Here is a 21,101-nt window from a genome sequence, read left to right as displayed (position 1 = left end):
ATGGTTTCATTTCTATAGAAGTAACAATAACAAATGCAGCATATTATTTTATCCCAGTACAGCTCATCTTTTGTGCATGATTTAAAAAAGGATGGAACACATCTAGTATTGTTATTTTTGCAGTGTTGATTGTGATGACATACATAATTGCAACAGATGTACAGTGGTACCTCGGGTTACATACGCTTCAGGTTACAGACTCTGCTAAACCAGAAATAGTGCTTCAGGTTAAGAACTTTGCTTCAGGATGAGAACAGAAATCGTGCTCCGGCGGCGCGGCGGCAGGAGGAGGCCCCATTAGCTAAAGTGGTGCTTCAGGTTAAGAACAGTTTCAGGTTAAGTACGGACCTCCGGAACGAATTAAGTACTTAACTCGAGGTACCACTGTACAGACCTATGGCTCCATAAAAATGAAATTGCAAAGAACAGGACAAAATGCAAGTTTGATTTTTCAGTTTAGCTTCTTTGTGTGCTGCTTTTTCCACAGACTACAGTGGTACCTCAGGTTACAGACGATTCAGGTTACAGACTCCGCTCACCCAGAAATAGTACCTCAGGTTAAGAACTTTGCTTCAGGATGAGAACAGAAATCGCACGATGGTGGCGCGTCGGCAGCGGGAGGCCCCATTAGCTAAAGTGGTACCTCAGGTTAAGAACAGGTTAAGAACGGACCTCCAGAATGAATTAAGTTCTTAACTTGAGGTACCACTGTACTGTGTCCAAAGCAGCTTACAATGAATGTTAAATTCATATCAAAATTTACCATATTTTCCGTCCCATAGGACGCTCCGTCCCATAGGGCGCACCTAGTTTTTTTGGGGGGAAATAAAAGAAATTTCCCCCCTATATTTCCCCCCCAAAACCAGGTCGGGGAAACCGAACCAGGTCGAGGAACAGCGGAATGGCGGCGCTGCGCCTCCTTGCTGCCCCCCGAGCTTGTGGGGCTGGCCGATGTTTGTCCGGTGCGTGGGGCGCTCTGCTTCAGGGTGTCCTGCGCGCCGGGCGGCAGGCTGCTATGCGCAGCATGGGGAACTTCCGCAGGGCTCCCCACGCTGCGGATATCTGTCAGGCGTGCGGGGCGCTCTGCTTCAGGGCGCCCTGCGCGCCGGGCGGCAGGCTGCTATCCGCAGCGTAGGGAGCCCTGCGGGAACTCCCACAGGGCTGCCTAGGCTGCGGATGTGTTCCCGTAGCGGCGGGCGCTCCGGGAAGCAGGCTGCGGATGTGTTCCCGAAGCGGCGGGCACTCTGCTTTCAGCACGCCCGGTGCTCCGGGAAGCAGGCTGCTATCCGCAGCCTAGACAGCCCTGCGGGACCTCCCGCAGGGCTGCCTAGGCTGCAGATGTCTTCCTGGAGCCTGGAGAGTGAGAGGGGTCAGTGCGCACCGACCCCTCTCGCTCTCCAAGCTTCAGCGAAAGCCTGCATTCTCCCCATAGGACGCACCCAGATTTCCCCTTCATTTTTGGAGGGGGAAAAGTGCGTCCTATGGGGTGAAAAATACGGTATACTGTGTGTGTGTGTGTGTGTGTGTATAATCTGTTTGTTTGTTATGAAGGATGTAAAGAATTCAGATGACAAAATTCAGTACATCCATACCAGTCAAGGTGTGAGGCAAGTTCTACAAAGTAAATGCAAAAGATGTTACTAGGAAAGCTTGATGGGTTCCATCACCTCAATGCCATTTTCGTATGTTTCATAGGGCCAGTATTTTATACAAACTAACATTAGAAAGTTTGGCTAATAGACCAGAGGTTTGCCACCCCAGGGTTAACCCTTTCCAGCTCGCTCCTTTCTTTCTCCTCTCATAGACTTGCAGCCGAAAAAAAAGGAGTGGGGGTGATTGGTAATGATAGCGATCACCCTTGACCAGACTCCCAAGTGTTCTACCTGCTCTTACAACAAAAAATCCAATGTGATCTTAAAATATTTACTGTCCAAAAAATAGTTTCTTCAAGCTCCATGCACCTTCAGTAAAAAACAACAACAACAGTGCTTGGAAAGTGAGCTTCATCTAGCCACTTTGAACAAATATCCAGTGGTTAAGAATGTTTTGCTTATAAATCTTACTACTAAACAACCCAGATACATATTTCACATTTTACAGTGCATACTCCAAATCTATGTCGATATGGATTAGCCCTGTGCTAAAACCTCCTCAGTTTTCCCCAAAAGATTTCTTCCTTTGTGGAAGAGATTTCTATTTTTCTCCCTTATTCTTAGGCTGCTTTAGAACTTCTTCAGGATTTTGGTGGGTGTATGGATAACGTTAATAGTATTTTTGCAAGGTGGTGTGTTTGTGGTTCCCCATTTCCATTAAATATTTCTCCAGCATTCTGCAACTTCCCTGGGTTTAAATTGAGGTGTGGGAAGCTGGCTGCTGAATGCCTGAGATGAGAGTACTTTCTGATTTATTTTTTTTTGTAATGGAAGTAATTGCTTTTGAATTATGGTGCTGGAGGAGACTCTTGAGAGTCCCATGGACTGCAAGAAGACCAAACCTATCCATTCTGAAGGAAATCAGCCTTGAGTGCTCACTGGAAGGACAGATCCTGAAGCTGAGGCTCCAATACTTTGGCCACCTCATGAGAAGATTAGACTCCCTGGAAAAGACCCCAATGTTGGGAAAGATGGAGGGCACAAGGAGAAGGGGACGACAGAGGATGAGATGGTTGGACAGTGTTCTCGAAGCTACCAACATGAGTTTGACCAAACTGTGGGAGGCAGTTTGAGAGAATCCCTTGCAGATGACCACAGTACCTGAAGACAAGACCGCAGAGAGGAACATAGAGAGAAGAAATGCCGTGGTGCAGCTGAACGCCCCCAGCTGCCCCACCTGCAACAAAACATGTCTGTCCCATATTGGTCTCTAAAGCCACAGCAGGTGCTGTAACTCTCCAACTGTTTGACTTTACTCTGGATGAAGCACTCTTCCATTGTCTCTCAAGACAGATGGATGCCAACTAATTCTTTGACTTCCTAGTGACTCTATATATCACTGAGGGGAGAGAGGAGAGTGTTAAATTCAGTTTTGAAAATGACAGGCTTTACTTCTTTGTATTTATGAACAACACTTGGCTTTTTTGAGGTATGTTGTATACTTTGAGACTGATGCATTTTTTTCATAAAGCTTGCTTCTAGATATTAGGATCACAATCCAGTTTATTGTTATGCATAAATTCTGTTAATACCAATTCACCCATATGACTAAACTTAAGCAAAAGGTTTATGACCATACCGTTCCACTACTTACACACCAAGGAATGCTTTAATTTTCAAATATTCATTAGCAATTACTAAATATATAGATATTTTCCTGCCAACAAATGTTTGTACTTAAAGGTAACCATTTTAAATAGACTGTGATACACCGAAGAAAATCCCCTGTGTTGCAAAACAGAACACTCTGAAAATAGACTGTTGACAGAAGGTTTAAAGAACATTATCTTCAGTGTGAAAGAACCTCCCTTGGTCAGTATTTATTTATTTAAAGCATCATATGCCACATACAAAAATGAGCGGATAAACAAAACAGCAGCTGCTTAACACCCAAACTTATTATTTAAAACAACACATTTTTAAAGTTGATTTAAAAACTAACAAAGACAGGGACCATGCTGGATTCTGTCAGGCAAGAGTTCCAAAGAAATGGGGCCCTCCCTGCCAAGACCCTGCCTCAATTGCTGGTGATTCTTAATAGTTCTTCTTTGACAGGGGCCTGAGGATGTTCATATTGTTTTAGGAAATTCTTCAAATAACCTGCTCCTTTCAACTTGAACCTGAAAACAACTAGGCAGCCAGTGCATATTGTATAGTAACGGTGCTACATTCTCTGAACATCCAACCCTTAGAGGTATTGTAAGTGACTATGTTCTGCATAGGGACGCGGGTGGTGCTGTGGTTTAAACCACAGAGCCTAGGGCTTGCCGATCAGAAGGTTGGCAGTTCGAATCCCCGTGACGGGGTGAGCTCCCATTGCTCGGTCCCTGCTCCTGCCAACCTAGCAGTTTGAAAGCACGTCAAAGTGCAAGTAGATAAATAGGTACCACTCTGGCGTGAAGGTAAATGGCATTTCCGTGCGCAGCTCTGGTTCACCAGAAGCAGCTTAGTCATGCTGGCCACATGACCCGGAAGCTGTACGCCGGATCCCTTGGCCAACAAAGCGAGATGAGCACTGCAACCCCAGAGTCGTCTGCGACTGGACCTAACGGTCAGGGGTCCCTTTACCTTTATGTTCTGCATTAGTTGTGAAATTAACAACCTCCCAAAGTAGAGTGGAGTTTTGTAGTTTGACCGTAACCAGGCCATGTGTAACTGACCATGGTCTGTTTTCTCTTAAGAACATAAGAAGAGCCTCCTGGGTCAGTCCAGTGGCCCATCTAGTCTAGCCATCACAGGATTAAGTGGCCAGCCAGGTGCCTGTGGTAAACCCACAAGCAGGATTCAAGTATAAGAGCACTCTACCTCTTGTGGCTTCCATCATCTGGTATTGAGAAGCATCACTCCATCTGTGGAACCAAAGCATAGCTATGGCTAGTAGGATGTCCTGTTGGCATCCGTCCGTCTCAGGAGGCAACGGAGGAGTGAAGTCAAACTGTTGGAAATTGCAGCATCTGTTGAGAGATACAGGAGAGACATGCTTTGTTGCAGCTGGGGCAGATGAAGGCGCCCAGTTGTGCTGTTGCAGATGCACCACAACATTTCTTCTCTCTGCACTCCCCGCAGCTGTCATTCCTCCTGGGGTTGTTGCTATGGGTATACAACCTGACTGCCTGTCTCCAGGCAATTATTTTTTAAATCTATCTAGGCTGGTGTCCGTCATGTGGGAGTGAGTTCTATAGTTTAATTATGCACTTTTTTTTAGATAGAGTGAACCAGACTAAGCTGATAAAAAGCCATCCAGGCCATCAACTCCACCTATGGATTCATAGAAACCATCAAGAGAAAGATAATGAATTTGCTTGAACTGTGAATTTGGTCTTTCATGGCAGGTCTCCATTCAGAAAGGGAAACTTCTCTACCCAGTTTTTCCATCTTAGGTGGATTAAGCTTTAGTTTGTCTGCCATCCTATAAACACCTCCAAACACCTATTCATGCTTCCTGCAGCCACATACTGGTGACAACTAAGCTCAAACTTCCAGATTATTTTTTCCCCCTATTGCATGTTAAAAAAACACAGTTGGAACTTGAGACATCCCAATGGCCATGAGGTTGAACGGAAATCCACAAGCCCTACTGTGGCGTTTGCCCATTCTTTGTGATTCTGTTTGTACAGGGGGATGGAAATGGTTAATGTAGAGTGACCAATGAGAAAGGTCAGAGGCGGAGCCTACCTGGTTTTGAGGCTCAGCCCAGGGGTTTTACCATTGGGAGATAGAGGAGTCAGAGTCAGACAGAGCCAGTACTACTGCAGTGCGCTCTACGTGGGGCTATCTTTGAAGGTGACTAGGAAACTGCAATTAATCCAGCATGCGGCAGCTAGACTGGTGACTGGGAGCGGCCGCTGAGACCATATAACACCGGTCTTGAAAGACCTACATTGGCTCCCAGTACGTTTCCGAGCACAATTCAAAGTGTTGGTGCTGACCTTTAAAGCCCTAAACACCCTCGGTCCTGTATAACTGAAGGAGCGTCTCCACCCCCACCGTTCTACCCGGGCACTGAGGTCCAGCGCTGAGGGTCTTCTGGCAGTTCCCTCACTGTGAGAAGTGAGGTTGCAAGGAACCAGGCAGAGGGCCTTCTCGGTAGTGGCGCCCACCCTGTGGAACACCCTCCCACCAGATGTCAAGGCAATAAGCAACTATTTTACTTTTAAAAGGCGGCCCTGTTTAGGAAAGTTGTTAATGTCTGATGCTGTATTGTTTTTAATATTTGGTTGGAAGCCGCCCAGAGTGGGTGGGGTATAAATAATAAATTATTATTATTATTATTATTATTATTATTATTATTATTATTATTATTATTATTATTATTATATAGTAAAAGACGAACATAGTGGTTGTGAAAGCTAGAGTGAGAGACAGGGATAGAACTGAGAGAGAAGAGTGTGACAGTGTGAGATAGTGCCACATCTAGTTAAGGGCTCACATTTGAGAAACCGTTCTGAATATATTTAAAACTTGTTTGTTCTTCAATAAATTTTAATCTTCGTTGTTGACTTTATAACCTGACTGAGACTCACTATTTCACCAGAAGAAACCTGGTTGGTGGCAGCAGAAGAATAAAGCAGTGGTATACAGGTCAATAAAAGGGACACGGGTGGCGCTGTGGGTTAAACCACAGAGCCTAGGACTTGCCGATCAGAAGGTTGACTGTTTGAATCCCCGCTACGGGGTGAGCTCCCATTGCTCGGTCCCTGCTCCTGCCCACCTAGCTATTCGAAAGCACCTCAAAGTGCAAGTAGATAAATAGGTACCGCTCTGGCAGGAAGGTAAACAGTGTTTCCGTGTTCTGCTCTGGTTTGCCAGAAGCGGCTTAGTCATGCTGGCCACATGACCCGGAAGCTGTACGCCAGCTCCCTCGGCCAATAAAGCGAGATGAGCACCGCAACCCCAGAGTCAGCCATGACTGGACCTAATGGTCAGGGGTCTCTTTACCTTTACACAGGTCAATAGTCTGTGAAACGACCTGGGGCTCTGTATGAATACCACACCTACCTTCTGCAGCTATGTCTCCTGTAAGGAACTTAGCCACTGTAACACTTTTTCCCAGCTCCAGCCTAGGACAGTGGTATAGCAGGATGTCTTGGTTGATGGTATCAAGAACCACTGAAGGGTCTAGGAGGGAACTTAACAGCGCTGCTCTTCATCAATTTCTGGCATGAGTCGGGTCCTTCCTTTGCAAAAAGCTAGCACCTTGTTCCTGATCGTTCACAGAAATTGCTGCTGTTTCCTAACAGCCACTGCTCTGCCGCATTCCTCCTGGTCTGCTTCAGTTTGCTAGTTCTCAGGAGATTGGTAAATATCAGGAGAAAGCAAAGGCTGCCGTTGCAAAAGCTCTTCTTCTGATCACACTGTTCCTTTCTGCTGTTTATGTAGCAGAGAATTTGTGTGCAGACTGAAGATCATGTAAACTTATTCATTCCTAAGCAAATTGCTTAGCAACAGGTAGGGCAATAAAGGGAAATTAGTCTAAATTTGGCTACCGTTTCTACACACGTTCCAGCTGACTGTTTATCTTAGGTTTTCATGCATGAGCATGAAAGGTTTTCCTTTTCTTTTTCTTCATGTGTTTATGTTTAGAAAATGTGGGTAGGAGGAATGAGGCAGTATTTGGGAGATGCTCAAACTTTAAAAAAAAAACAAGCCTGAAGTTGTTGCTACTGTGACAATAAAATTCAACTACAGTGGTACCTCAGGTTACATACGGTTCAGGTTACAGACTCCGCTAACCCAGAAATAGTGCTTCAGATTAAGAACTTTGCTTCAGGATGAGAACAGAAATCGTGCTCTGGCAGCGCAGCGGCAGCAGGAGGCCCCATTAGCTAAAGTAGTGCTTCAGGTTAAGAACAGTTTCAGGTTAAGAACAGACCTCCAGAACGAATTAAGTACTTAACCCGAGGTACCACTGTACATTGGTTACAGAAGACAGTCTGCTTAAGAACTCAGGGCAATTATGTTTTTAAAGGTTTTCTCTGCAGCCAGGTGGACCTGATTATATCAAACAACAAGCAGTAGTCATTTTCAACAGAATGTTAGATCAAAGTGTAAATCAAAACTGTCTTCCAAACCTAAACAGATATGTTACAGACTAGAATTCCATGTAACATATTTTGCAATTCATTGATTGTGTTCTTTGCTGGAACAAGTAGGCACAACATTTCTATATGATGCAGATGTTGCAGTAAACCTATGGCCCATCTTCACATGTTACAACACTGAGCAAACTAAGGTTTGTTCTTGGTTACAGGTGAGAGCTTAACCACAAGCCCTGGTTCAGATGACTCAGTAAGCCATCCCTTTGCTTAGCTTTCATGCAGAAAATGAGTGAGGAGGAACAAAGAAGTTGTGAGCTCATTTCAGGAAGTCACTTGCGTGGTTTTAGCAAGCCATAGTTTGGCTTACTGTGATGTGCACCCCAGATCCTTGTAATCTTCAAGAAATTTATGCAGTTCTTCAACAATGGGGAATTTAAAAAAACACATTTTCATATGCTTATTGTAAGAAATATATATATAGGTTCAATTTTTTCACATATTACTCTGGATTTTCCATATGCTTTCTATCTTCATAAATATGTATAAAGAAAAAGTTCCTAGCGGACATACATTTCCAGAATGCAAAAATCTGTCCCTGACTGATTTCAAACTTAACTGTACATACAATGAACATAACAAGATTCTTCAATGTTAACACTTGATTGCATTGATACGTTATCTTAGCAGCTCTTGTGCCTTAATTCATTCAGTTTCTTTTGTATCCTGATATTTAAATTAAACAGTTCATTGCACACAGTAACACAAATTTGTGATGGGCAATATGGCAATAATTTATTAACCTTTTTAGCAAACTACACTGAGTTGTATCTGCATGGTACTATGATTAACTTACCTTTCCTGGTTTTCATGGAAATTCTGCTGTCAAGGAGGTCTAAAACGTTCACTATAATGGATAAGATTTAAGATAAACTGATCTGTCCAAATGTGTGTTGATTCATTTCCAGAACATTTGGAAATTAAAATCCCACAAAGTGCTGAGCACTTGTAGGTTTATCAGCATGTAAAATCCGAGACAAATTGATTCTTAAAATAGGCTGATAGATTACAGAATCGAGCACCATTTTCAAACTCGATTAGATGCGTTGCTGAAACATGCAGAAAGTCATTTCTCTCTGGGAAGATTTTTATCAAGTTCTTCTCAATAGAGTACAAGTGTTAAATGGGCTTATCACATTGACAACATGTCTGCACTGTATCAAACAAGGCAAACATCACAGAGCGTGCTCCTCAGGAATTGCTGCAGTTCTTATGTGTAGCACAAGGTCGGACACTGGCACACAGCTAAACTGAATGTTGCTCCTCCTCCCCAGGTCATTCTCTCTTTTTTAAAAAAATGAATTTTATTAGTATTTTCCACACAACAACAACAACATGAAAGATATCAAAAATAATAATACACAACACACAAAAATCAACATTCAAAAACTAAAAAAACAACAAAAACAAACAAACAAAAACAAATCCATATCTTACAAGTTAATATTATAAACACTAAAACAACAACAAGACATTGACTTCCACCAATCCCACAGCACCTCCTTTATCTCTCATTGTGTCTTCCTGTTTTCCTGTTTTCTTTATCATCTCTATCCTAACATCTAGATATAAATCCTTCTTTCATATCCTTTCACTTCACAAGGTTATTCCAGACTCAGCCAGATTTCTGCCCTCGAACCTTGACTTTTGAGGTATTCATTTAGGCACTCCCATTCTTTTTTTACTTCACTTTTTGGTTTTTGTCTTATTATGTCTGTCAATTTGGCTAATTCTAAGTATTCTGAGAGCTTACATAGCCACTCTCCCCTAGTGGGTAACTGATTCCCTTTCCAGTACTTAGCCACCAGGATTCTTGCTGCAGACGTTGCGTATAAGAAAAAAAACTTATACACTGTATAAAAACTGTAACTTGAGGACTAGGATGGCTTGTGGACCTGATGGCATTGCACAGTCACAGACCATTGGCATGTCCTGTCCTGTACACCTAATCATATTTTATACATCTTTAACATCTACATGGAACTGCTGGTGGTGGTTGCCTGGGAATGTGGGGTTGGGTGTCAGTAACATATGGATGGCATGTCAGGAAAAAGCACCAATGCAAAAGCCAGCTCCAGATGACTGGAATGCAAAACAGGATGTTATGTTTTGCAGATGTACTGTTGGGGAAAGGGTGGAGCCTATTCTCTGTACTGAGCACCGGATGTTAGCTCAGAGTGTCATCTGACCTGTGCTGGAAGTACAGGGGAGGAGTTGAGTCTCTTCTGATGGAGTCTGAAGGGTGCAGTCACATTTCTATGTACTGTTGAGTGACAGGAATAAAACATGTAGAAAGGACTCCTGTCTGTCTCATTTCTCCTCCCTGGGAGAATGCAGGGAGGGAGAGAGAAGCAGAGAAGCAGAGAAGCAGAGGGTGTGTTCTTCTCACGTCTGATGAGAAGAATCGCCGGGTTTGTTTACCTAGCCTGCCGGGAGGTCGCAGAAGGTAAACACAGTATCTCGCTCAATTGCCTCGGGGGAGGCCAGGTACCTCTGCCTGTGAGCCAAGATACTAACATGGCATACATTCTGTCTTTGGGAGTCTATGAAGGTTCTGAATTGTTTCCTGAGCATAGTTATATATTGGATGTGCAAGGCAACACAATGACCAAGTACAACAATGCAATATCAATATAAACTCTTTATATAATCTATACAGAACATTGAACAATATGAGAATCCAAATAAACAGAAATCTTATAAATCTCTGAAAGTCACTAAATGTGCACCCTTGATGGATTCTCTTGAAAACATAGAACCAAAAAAACATAAGTCTTAAAAGTCTCTGAAAGTCTTTGTAGACTATGCAAGTCTCTGAAAGAAGCAGTGGGTCAGATTCTTATCTGATGAAAACAAGCTATAAAGCTTTGTTTTATGACGTCCAACTCTGCCGAAGTGGTCCGGAAACAGATGTAGTGAACAGTGATTCTGGATATACCCATGTTTCGTAGAATTCTTCTTCAGCACAGCAGAAGGATACAGAAATGCTTCATAAACTGCAAATGAATTATTGAAATGATGACCTGCATATACATGGTTAAAGGTAAAGGGACCCCTGACCATTAGGTTCAGTCGTGACCGACTCTGGGATTGCGGCGCTCATCTCGCTTTATTGGCCGAGGGAGCCGGCATACAGCTTCCGGGTCATGTGGCCAGCATGACTAAGCCACTTCTGGCAAACCAGAGCAGCGCACGGAAACGCCATTTACCTTCCCGCCGGAGCGGTACCTATTTATCTACTTGCACTTTGATGTGCTTTTGAACTGCTAGGTTGGCAGGAGCAGGGACCGAGCAACGGGAGCTCACCCCGTTGCGGGGATTCGAACTGCCGACCTTCTGATTGGCAAGTCCTAGGCTCTGTGGTTTAACCCACAGCGCCACCCGCGTTATTCCAAACTATACGCATGAACTATAATGACAATTCAATATGAAATAAAACCAAAAGTACATACCCCAGCTATATGGTGAATTGAATTGTATAACAACAATATCTGGAAGTGTTGATAGTCAGCGGAAACTATATGGCAGGGCTAGGTATACAGCTGAGGCTGAACAGGATTTTGCTCCTCTTGAAGGATTGGGTTTATAGTATGGGAGTTATTCTTGTCATACATTTGCCCCCGGATTGGATATACAGTTTGCGGCAATGCCAAGGACTGTCTTTGCACAGCTTCAGCTAATGTGTCAGCTGCACCTTTTCCTGGGGAAAAGCAGATCTGTCCCAGTTACACATTCTTTGCCACATCCAGCTTGGTTTACTGCATGTTTGCCATGGGGCTGTGATTTTTGTTATCAGCCGTGACTCCCGCTAATTGATTTACAAACCTCGATTAGCGATATATGGCTGCCCGGCACGCTTCCGCCCCTGCTCCTCCTCGTCACGGCTCAGCAGAGCTTCGCACAGCGGTGTAAAACTGTCACCAACTTGATTCAGCTTCCAGACAAACACACAGAGTCCCGTTTGTCTATATACAGCATTTTATTCTGACATTCCCCCAGGGATTTCCTGGGCTCCTCTCCGCCATTACAGGCTACGTCTTTCCCCCACAGAGTACACAGTGGGACTGACAAACTCCTCCCAAAACTCCTCCCAGCTTCTACAGCTGACGTCAGAATGGTGAGGCATCATGGGAACAAACTTAACCAGTTAAGTTCCAACTCCAACACCCCCCCTTGCATCACATTCTGACCTCACCTTTTTGAGTTCAACACCTTCCCCTTTGCCTTGTGCTCTTTCCCAGCATCTTTCCCAGGCACCTGTTGAACTCCTTCAACACTCCCAGAATCACACTGTGCGACACTTTTCCACGCACCTGTGACCTGATACCCTACTGACCCATTAGGGCCAGCAGTTGTGTCTTCTCCGTCAGACGTTTCCCCCTCTGACTTGACAACCCTTCCGTGAGCTTTCTCCATTACCGGAGATGAAGCCTCACACCTGGACACTCCTTTCACAACCCTTGGAGATGCCCAAACCTGCCCTGAACCCTGACCCTGGACCTGGTCCCCATCACCGGGTTCTGAACCCTGATTCTGGACCTTGTCCCCGTCACCGGGATCAGTCTCTGCCTCCCTCTCCTCCCCTTGAGGAGACTTTGCACCCGTCACCTGGTGACGTATTTCCTTTTCCTTGAAAAACTTCTCCAGAGCAGACCCAGTAAACTGTGACCCTCGGTCGCTCTTGAACCCTTGCACCCTGGTGGAGAACCTTAGTTCCACCTCCGCAACCCAATCCTGGATCAGTTGCGCCACCTCCCCTTGTGATTTGAGAGAGAAACTCCAGCCAACTTGGCTGTGGTTACCTGTCAGCGACAGCACATACCTAGCCTCACCCAGACTCTCAGACCTCTTAGGTCCTGACAGATCTGTGAGAACCAGCCCAAAGGGCTCTGTGGTTACCCTCCCAAACCCGGGAAAACCAAGCACCTTTGCACCTTTGCATGCCCTGCACCCTTGGGACCTCCCACATTGTGTGATTTTACACCCTTTTGTGCACCTGTGCAACTTTTGCACATGACTGGGAACCTTAGCACACTGCACCCGTGCTTTTCCAGCATTCCCACAACCCTCCAGAGGTGTCTCCAGAACACAGACGTTGTTCTCCCTCTGCATGTTGATCCGTTGTCTCCCTCCTCTGAAAATGGAACAGGTGTCATTTTCAAAACGAGCATTGTATCCCTGCTTCTTTAGAGCTGATACAGATAAAAGACAACGCTTCAGTCCCGGCACAACGTTGAACTTTTGCTCCTCCTGGAAAGAAAAGAACACGTTAGCCACCACACCACAGACTGATTTTTGTGTTCCGTCTGTGAACCTAATAGTCATCCCTGTCAAAACAGCCCTGCATTTCCGCAGCTTCCCAGCAGATGTCTCTGGGATCAAATTGCAATTAGCAGCAGAGCCAATAACAACACTCTGCTCTGGCCTTGTCCCACGAGTCTCTTGCTGGCACCTGGCAAGTTCACCAGTCTCAGTCTCACGCCTGGTTGTTTTTTCAGACCAGTTGCCATGGAAACCCAACTGGTTCCCATGGGAATTCAGCAGTTTGACCTTGACAACATCCTGTCTTGTCTCTCTGCTCCGGTGGGGGCAATCTGCCACGCAGACGTTGAACTCCAGTGGAAAAACACTGCTCGGGGCTCCCAGCTGGCTTGGCCTTCCTCCTTCTGGAACGGCGCCTCCCACCAGCCTCGCCCCCCCTGAAGCTGCTCTTCGCTCCAGCAGGTTCAGTGGAAAACTTCTCAAACTTGCCTTTGGAACTTTCCGCCCCCCCGACCTGCTCAGCAGCACTCCTTGTGGCTAAAGCATCAGGGACAGGGGCTCCAGCCATCTTTAGGCTTTTGTATTCCTTCTCCAGGGCTCTGGCCTCCTGCTGAAGCTTCACAGCAAACACAGCAGGACATTTCCAAGTGCCAATAGTCCCTTTGCCCCCCCCCCTGGGGCCCACAGCCTTTCCCAGCTGTGCACCGGCTCTCACATAGGTGATCAGCGCCATCTTGTCTTTCTGTTCTGAAGCAGCCATCTCCCGGCCCTTGCTTTCCGCCTCCAGCCTCACAAACACCCTGGAGCGCTGAACGGCCTCTGGCTTCCTGGCACCCAGAACAGTAGACTTTAGATCAGCAGCCAGGTTGCCCAACTTCTTAAAGTGAGCCTCCCACAGTCCTCCAAGACCTGGCAGCCTGCCATCCTCTTCCGTTCTCCCAAGGTTTTCAAACGTAGCTTGAATCACTTCCTGGCCATCTGCCAACTTCCCCCGGGGCCCAGCGTACTCACGTAAACAACCAGCCGCTCTTCAGCTCCCGGTCTAGCAGATCAGCTCCCCTGCCTCTTTGAACTTTAGGCAGAACTCCAAGCTGGTTTCAGCATCGTCGTCAGCTTGCCTTTAACCGTTAGGCACATTTCCAAGCTCTCTGTAGCCTTTCTGCACAGCAGCTTCAGCTTGCTTGCCTGCTTGCCTCAGACTCCGGCCTCCCGTTCTCCAAAGGCGCCCCCAAGCTGTACTCACAAGACTTCCAGCTCCCCTGGCGTGGAGAAACGCTGCTGTTCTCAGCTCCTTGGCAGTTCTCAGCAACACAGGCACTTCTCTGCGTCTTGCAGCCAGCTGCTTTCAAACTCCGCAGCTGCTCCTTTGCCTCTTAACACCAGGCAAAAAGTCCTTCCGCCTCCTGCCGGCCCCCTGCTCGACACCGCAGATCAAAGCTCCCGACAGTATCTTCCGTGACAGTTTTACAAGCGATGATGATCCATAACCTGTGATTTTTGTTATCAGCCGTGACTCCCGCTAATTGATTTACAAACCTCGATTAGCGATATATGGCTGCCCGGCACGCTTCCGCCCCTGCTCCTCCTCGTCACGGCTCAGCAGAGCTTCGCACAGCGGTGTAAAACTGTCACCAACTTGATTCAGCTTCCAGACAAACACACAGAGTCCCGTTTGTCTATATACAGCATTTTATTCTGACATTCCCCCAGGGATTTCCTGGGCTCCTCTCCGCCATTACAGGCTACGTCTTTCCCCCACAGAGTACACAGTGGGACTGACAAACTCCTCCCAAAACTCCTCCCAGCTTCTACAGCTGACGTCAGAATGGTGAGGCATCATGGGAACAAACTTAACCAGTTAAGTTCCAACTCCAACAGGGGCTGCCCTTGAAATGTGTTTGAAAACTTAATCTCCTTCAAAATGCACCGGCTTAAATGAATTGCACTGGTTTCTAAATTGTTTCAGGGCACAATTTAGGGTGCTGATGATTACTCATGAAGTCCTAAATGGTTTGACACCAGACTATTTCAAGGGCTGTCTTCTCCCACATGAATCTATTGGTTTTCAAGCATTATTTCCATTCTATTTCTCCTTTATCATCACTTCCAAACACATTTTGGGCGATATCTAGCTTTATTCATACTCAGAAGAGACCCACTGAAATCAATGGACTTACTCTAAGTTTGACTTAGTTGAGCTCTAGGTGTACTCGTAGTGTTATGTACTGAAGTTCTCACCCTGGGCCAGCAGGGGGATACTGTAGATAGTTATGCAAATGAAGGATCAAAAGTGACGTTCAGTGATTGGATAGTTTTAGAAAGTTGTTACAGTAACATGGTACTGGAGCTCTATATAAGCAGGCTGACTGAGCCCTTCAGTTCAGTTCTGTTCTGGCCTGTGAATAAACAAGAGCTGTTTGAAGAATCACTGTGTCGTCTGATATGTTCACCCACAACTTAACACGCAGTCCTTATTTTGCAGCTGTGGCTTGAATTCAGCACTTAAAAAAAATCAAGCTGTTCGGGGAAGGGGGGGGAAGGGTGTGTGCTTAAGGGTTCTCTCTCAATTATTATTAACATTTTGCAATTGCAGCTGAAAGGTTTTCCGCACCTGTTGGTGTGTTGGCCAAGGGAAAGGTGGGTGTCGGTTGCCCAAAACAGTTTCAGAGGCTTAGTAGGCCTAATTGGTTTCATGGGCCAAAGGTTCTCACCACTATTTTCACTGCCCTCTGATTGTTTTTAGTATATAATAGTTCCAGCCTACCAACCACAGTTAAATTGTCCAAGTTAAGAAGAACTTACATAAATGTTGATTTGAAAGAGGTTTTGTAGAGTAGGAATAGTAGTAGTAGCAGCAGCTGCAGATATTCGTAATTGTAGAAAGCGTGTTCTCCTTCATGGAGAGCACGTGTTGCGTTGGGGGCCGCCAGGACACTCCAAAGTTGGGGGGCGGGCTAAGTGATCGTTGGCCACTGATACGATTGGGGCTTCCCTTGTTGTTGGGAGGAAGTTAATGTTGCCATTTGTTGATTGACAGCCAGAAATAGTAAAACTCCTTGCACGAGGCTAGGGCTTCCTCTTTTCGCCCGTGCATCAGATTGCCCGTCCCTCCCTCCCTAGAAAAGGGTTCTTCGCTTTGACCTTGCTATGCCTGTCATGGTGTCGTCTGCTTTGGAGCGGGGGCCTGGTAGGAATTTTGTCCATCTGGCTGATTGGCTGGGGCCATTTGGTTTTTGCCTACTGCGTAGCAAATCGTCACAACTTGTAAGGTTCGTGGTTAGGCATTGGTTTATGGTTTGGTTGGTTGAGGGGCATGGATTGGCTGTGCCTGCCCCTCTAATGCTGCTGCTGCAAGGGATTCCGTTAAAGGAATTGGGAGCTAACTATTGCTTGTCCACTCTGTCAAGGGGGCTCGGGCCATAGCAATGAGCTCTTGGTTGCATTTGGGGTGAGGGCAGGTTCCCTGCTCTGCGTTACCCCCAAGTGTATTCCCCCATTCTGACTTTCGCATCGTGCAGTGGGGGCAGAGAGTCGCAACCAATGCCTACGCAACCACTCACAAATTTGTATTTTAATAAAGTTGTGGCCAAAATTATGCCAAAAATCTTAAACAAAAACTTCTGTGTGATGTGTGAGTTATTGGGGCGGACCTGGGGACCTCGACACGCAACTACTACTTAGGAGTTCCATATGTTGCATTTTAAAGCTTATTGGTTTTGATATTGTAGCCTACCCTTCCAAGTAGTCTTTGGTGTAGAATGGGAACCATTCTGTTTAGCTAAATAGATTATGTAGGGTGGGCATTAAAGGGAAAAAAAAGTCTGGATACTGCATTGATAGATCAGCAAGTCTCCCTCTCCCCTCCCCTCCTCACCTTTGATAATAAATAAAATATGGATTGGTTACTCTACAAATATTGATCTGCATTGCTTATACAGCACTTAATTAGTTTTGCTGAAGACCATAGTACTGCATTTATAGCAATAATCTTTTAAAGAAGATGATGTATACCCAAATAATGAAGCAAGAGTTGCCAAACGGGATATCTAAGGACAATTAATTATCATTGGAAAATAAGACTCTGTAAATAATGCTGTTGAAGTTCTTTTAACTGTTCTTTTCTGGAAGTGGTTTAATTATGTTTTATTACTTCTTGTATGTTTTGTTTTTAAGTTCTTTTTGTTTTTACATATCCTTTCCCATCTATTAAGAGGCTCTTAAGGCAGAAAATAAGTAAATAAATATTAATTGAAAGCAGTATGTATTAAAGTTGCCAACATTTTTAAAAAACAAATCAAACTGAGGGCGGCGGATAAGTTGGTAGACGAGGTCTTCAGGGACATTATAGCCGCATCCTGTTCCCAGGATTATAGCTGCGCTGTTTCTTGGAGAGTAAGATTCTTTAGGAAGGAGAGCAAGACTTTGAGGAAGAGGTAAATGCGGGACTTGACATCTTTCTGCAGGGCCTGCAAGACAAGCTGTTCCGCCTGGCTTTGGTTTGGACTCATTCTGACCCTTATCTTTCTCTCCACTTATGGTTTTGATCTATGGGCTACTTTTAAAATGAGGCTGCATTTTAAATTGCATTTTAACCTGTATTTTAAATTGGTGGGTCCCCCCCCCCCATTATGTTTTTACTGTAATTTTACTGGTATTAGCTGCCCTGGACCTGGCTCTGGCTGGCGAGGGCGGGGTATAATTAAAATGTATTTATTTATTTATTTATTTATTTATTTATTTATTTATTTATTTATTATCCCCTATCTCATAGGTATGTACACACACACAAAATTTGAACAAAATCTGAGATGCGAGACCACGGTCGAGTATTAAAATCAGGTGATTTGGTGTGGAATGACCCACCTATTATTTACAATGGCGCACAAAAGGCAGAGTGTGTCTGCCGAATTTTGGCATCGCACAGGGAACTGCTGAAATTTGAGACCCCAATAGGCATTTGAATACCAGTTGTTGGAAACTGCAGGTTTTTGAGAGTGCTGTTGTGCTTTGTGGTATTGCCATAGGCATGTGGTTGGCTTGGGCTATGTGGTTGGCTTGGGCTAGATATATTCTTACCTGAAATCTTTGGGGAAAGAATAAAATGGAAGTTTGCAAGAATGCAGTGTTGAAATTGAAAATAAATGTGCATTTATTCTATTTTTTTAATGCTCATATAACCCCATTTTGCCTGACAACAGGCCCCAAGGTGGCTGACAATAAATGAACATTAATATGTAATGAAGACAAGCTTTTGTTTTCTTATATTGTGTGGCTTTATAAGTTCTTTGTGTGTGTGTGTGAGTTGTGATGATAAACAAAAGGTCACTAAATAAAAAAAGGTTGCCTATGCTTGATTAGTTTAAGGCAATCCTGCTACCCCAAAGGCTGCCACAATATGGTGTGAATGGAGTCAACAGTTTGGTTTCATTCTTATTTCTTTCATTGCATTCTATCAAGGTTGCTATGGAAAACAAAGAAAGTTATCTCTGCATGGTAAGCCTTTATTTCCCTCAAAATAAGGAAAGGACAATCCCCTTCGAGCTTTTTAATGAAAGAAAATGTCCTGGTTTGGAAGCCAAGGGAATTTCTGTCAAAAGACGGTTAAGGAATTATAAATAAGGCTTTAATAAAATTCAGAAAAAGATGAATGCTTTGGCATGAAATCAAAACTTTAGTATTGAGCCCACCATGCTGAAGTCCTGCAAAAAAAGACGGCACTAATTTTAGATGCTTCCTTTCTCACCAGGAACACAATATAGGTTTCTTCTACCTTCCACTCAAATCTCATTTTCTTCCTCACTATAGATACGACAGCTTCTTTGCTGACTCTTTGGTTTGTTGTGAAGGACTGCTGGCCCATTTGTAAGTTACTTCACCTCACTTAATTCAGCTTGCATAGTGCTCCATTTTGCCTTTATGTTATACGTCATCTTAAGGAATGAATGTATTTACACGGGGAAATTTAACTGCAGACAGGGAAGCTGTTGAAGAGGGAGAATGTGTGCAAACAAAACAGGATTTACCACAGGTGAACACCACATGGCACCTCTGCCTGATTATGAGAGCAATTTTGATTGCTTTTGTATGTGTTTGACGACTGAGCAGAACACAGTGACTTCTCGTTTTAATCTTACATCCCATTACCTGAACGGTGTGTTTATTTTATTGACACACACATTTTGCAACTCTGCATTTGCTTGAGCCATTGATATTTGTACTAATCCATATTAATGAAATTATATGCTGCAAACTGTAACTTAATTATGGTGAAAGGAGGAGTGATGCTTTGCAAAATCATCCTAATGCATTCGCCTGGGTCTCAGATATTTCTTGCAGCGTCTGTAAATTAGCTGTCGTTGTGTTAGTAGTGGTTAGCATTTAAACAACAACAGCACTGTTGTAACCAGCAGCATATATTTGGAGCAAAATGTGCGCTGGAGCTAGGAATAGTTATTGACTAGTAAATGTTGGAAATAATTGTAAACAGAGAAAAAATATTGGTTTCCCCTTATCCCCCGTTCTCCTCCCTCCCCCCTTTTTTTGTACAAACGGGAGTTATTTATTCATTTAAAATCTTACTACAACCATCTTGTAAATAATTATTTAAACAGTTGGAATTTTGTGGGTGCTGTCTAATGCTACAATATTTCCCTTATATACCAAAAGAAAATGTGTAAGTAGATGTTTAAACTAGGCTAAACTGTGATGTTTCAGGTATGGACTGCAGCTGTACTGAAGTCTTGTTGTACTTTAGAATTCATTCTGCAACCCTGTCTGTGATGTTAAAATCAGAATAAGCCAGGAGTCCCTAGTGTTGGAGTTAATGGATAATATGTACACAGCAGTTGCATTTAAGTCAACTCTTCGGTAGGTCCCATTGAACTCTTATCATCAGTTGATTATTCATTAATCTATGCTAGAGGTAGAGTCTGTGATTATTTTTGCCTACTACTGAAGGACTTATAAATCCTGTGAACCATGAATTACATTTTGCCCATGGGGCCTTCTTCCATCGCTTCCCAGCAAATCTCCTTTTTTCAAGGAGCCATTCCTGAGTGTTGGCAAACACTCCAAAACCACAGTTTACTTGCCTAGGGGGTAGGGAAAATAGAGCAGTGTGTGTGTGTGTGAGAGAGAGAGAGAGAGAGAGAGAGGGAGAGGGAGAGGAGAAGGAAGGAAGGAAGGAAGGAAGAGAGGGAGGGAAAGGGAGAGACACAGAGAGAGAGTTGGTTAGTGGAAATCAAATTCCCCTAGTACAAGTAGAAGTGCCTAGCGTTATGACTGCACTGGATCAAAGCAATTGGATCAAAGCACTGGATCCACCAATTGCCACAGATGCATTTTTGCATGTGTATACAAGAATCATACGCATGCGAGTTGTTCTTCGATTAGTGTGTCTTTTGCACATGTGAAAAATCCCACCAGTTGCAATGACTGAAACATGTGTACCTTAGCAGATGGGTTTTTTAAAAAAACAAAAACGACAACTATCATGAGGTCTTCGACTAGAGTTGGGGCATGAAACAGATGAACAAACAATGCTTGCCACACAGAGATAATGTCTGTCCTATTAAAAACTGTGCTCCTCTACCTCTGGTGCCCTCTGCGATGGGCAAAACTACAACCATGCTTGGTTCCATGAGTGAAAAAATAGGGCCAGTTAAAGCAATTGCCTAAAAGACTGTGGGGCACTGGTCTGTGAGCAGACTTAAGCAAGGCTGCTCAAAGTACTGTGGTGGGAACAATAGGAAAATTATATGATGTACACAGAATGGGCACTTGCTTCAGCTATCAGTTCCAGATCTAGTCTGTTGTTGGGATGGGTCTGTATTCCTCTTCTCTCATCCCAGTAGAGTTAGCAGAGTGGCTGCCATTATGTTTCAGGACACTTGATGCAACAAGTATTTGGAGAGCAACGTAGACAACAGTTTTCCGTGGCAGAATTGAGCATTCAGAACCCCTCCGCTTCAGCTTAGGCTAATGGAGTGCTCTGCTTCTTTTGAAACGTTCGGTAGCTATGTAAGATTGTTTCCCATGGATCTCTCATTGCCATGCTGTTGCAGATAACACTCAGGCAAGCAGCTCTCCCACA

The 21,101-nt window shown here is 44.4% G+C and overlaps 1 protein-coding gene across 11 annotated transcripts in view; it reads left to right on the top strand.

The window, feature by feature from the left end:
* The window catches only part of TAFA5 (TAFA chemokine like family member 5), a 350,020-nt gene that overhangs the window by 204,447 nt on the left and 124,472 nt on the right, over window positions 1–21,101 (top strand). For 7 of the 11 annotated variants that reach the window (XR_014012543.1, XR_014012544.1, XR_014012545.1 and 4 more), the window contains exon 3: window positions 18,815–18,871. The exons of the other annotated variants lie outside the window; for them this stretch is intronic. Coding sequence is in view for 3 of the 7 variants with exons in the window: in XM_081211865.1 (XP_081067991.1) it covers window positions 18,815–18,871 (57 nt within the window). In the remaining 4 variants the exon portion in view is untranslated. The remainder of the gene's footprint in view (window positions 1–18,814; window positions 18,872–21,101) is intronic. 11 annotated transcript variants of the gene reach the window in all.

This window comes from Podarcis bocagei (genome assembly GCF_964188305.1).
Source record: "Podarcis bocagei genome assembly, chromosome: 10".
In the NCBI taxonomy this organism is placed as follows: domain Eukaryota; kingdom Metazoa; phylum Chordata; class Lepidosauria; order Squamata; family Lacertidae; genus Podarcis; species Podarcis bocagei.
The sequence above is the reverse complement of the archived record's forward strand: the minus strand, read 5'-3'. Positions and strand labels throughout refer to the sequence as shown.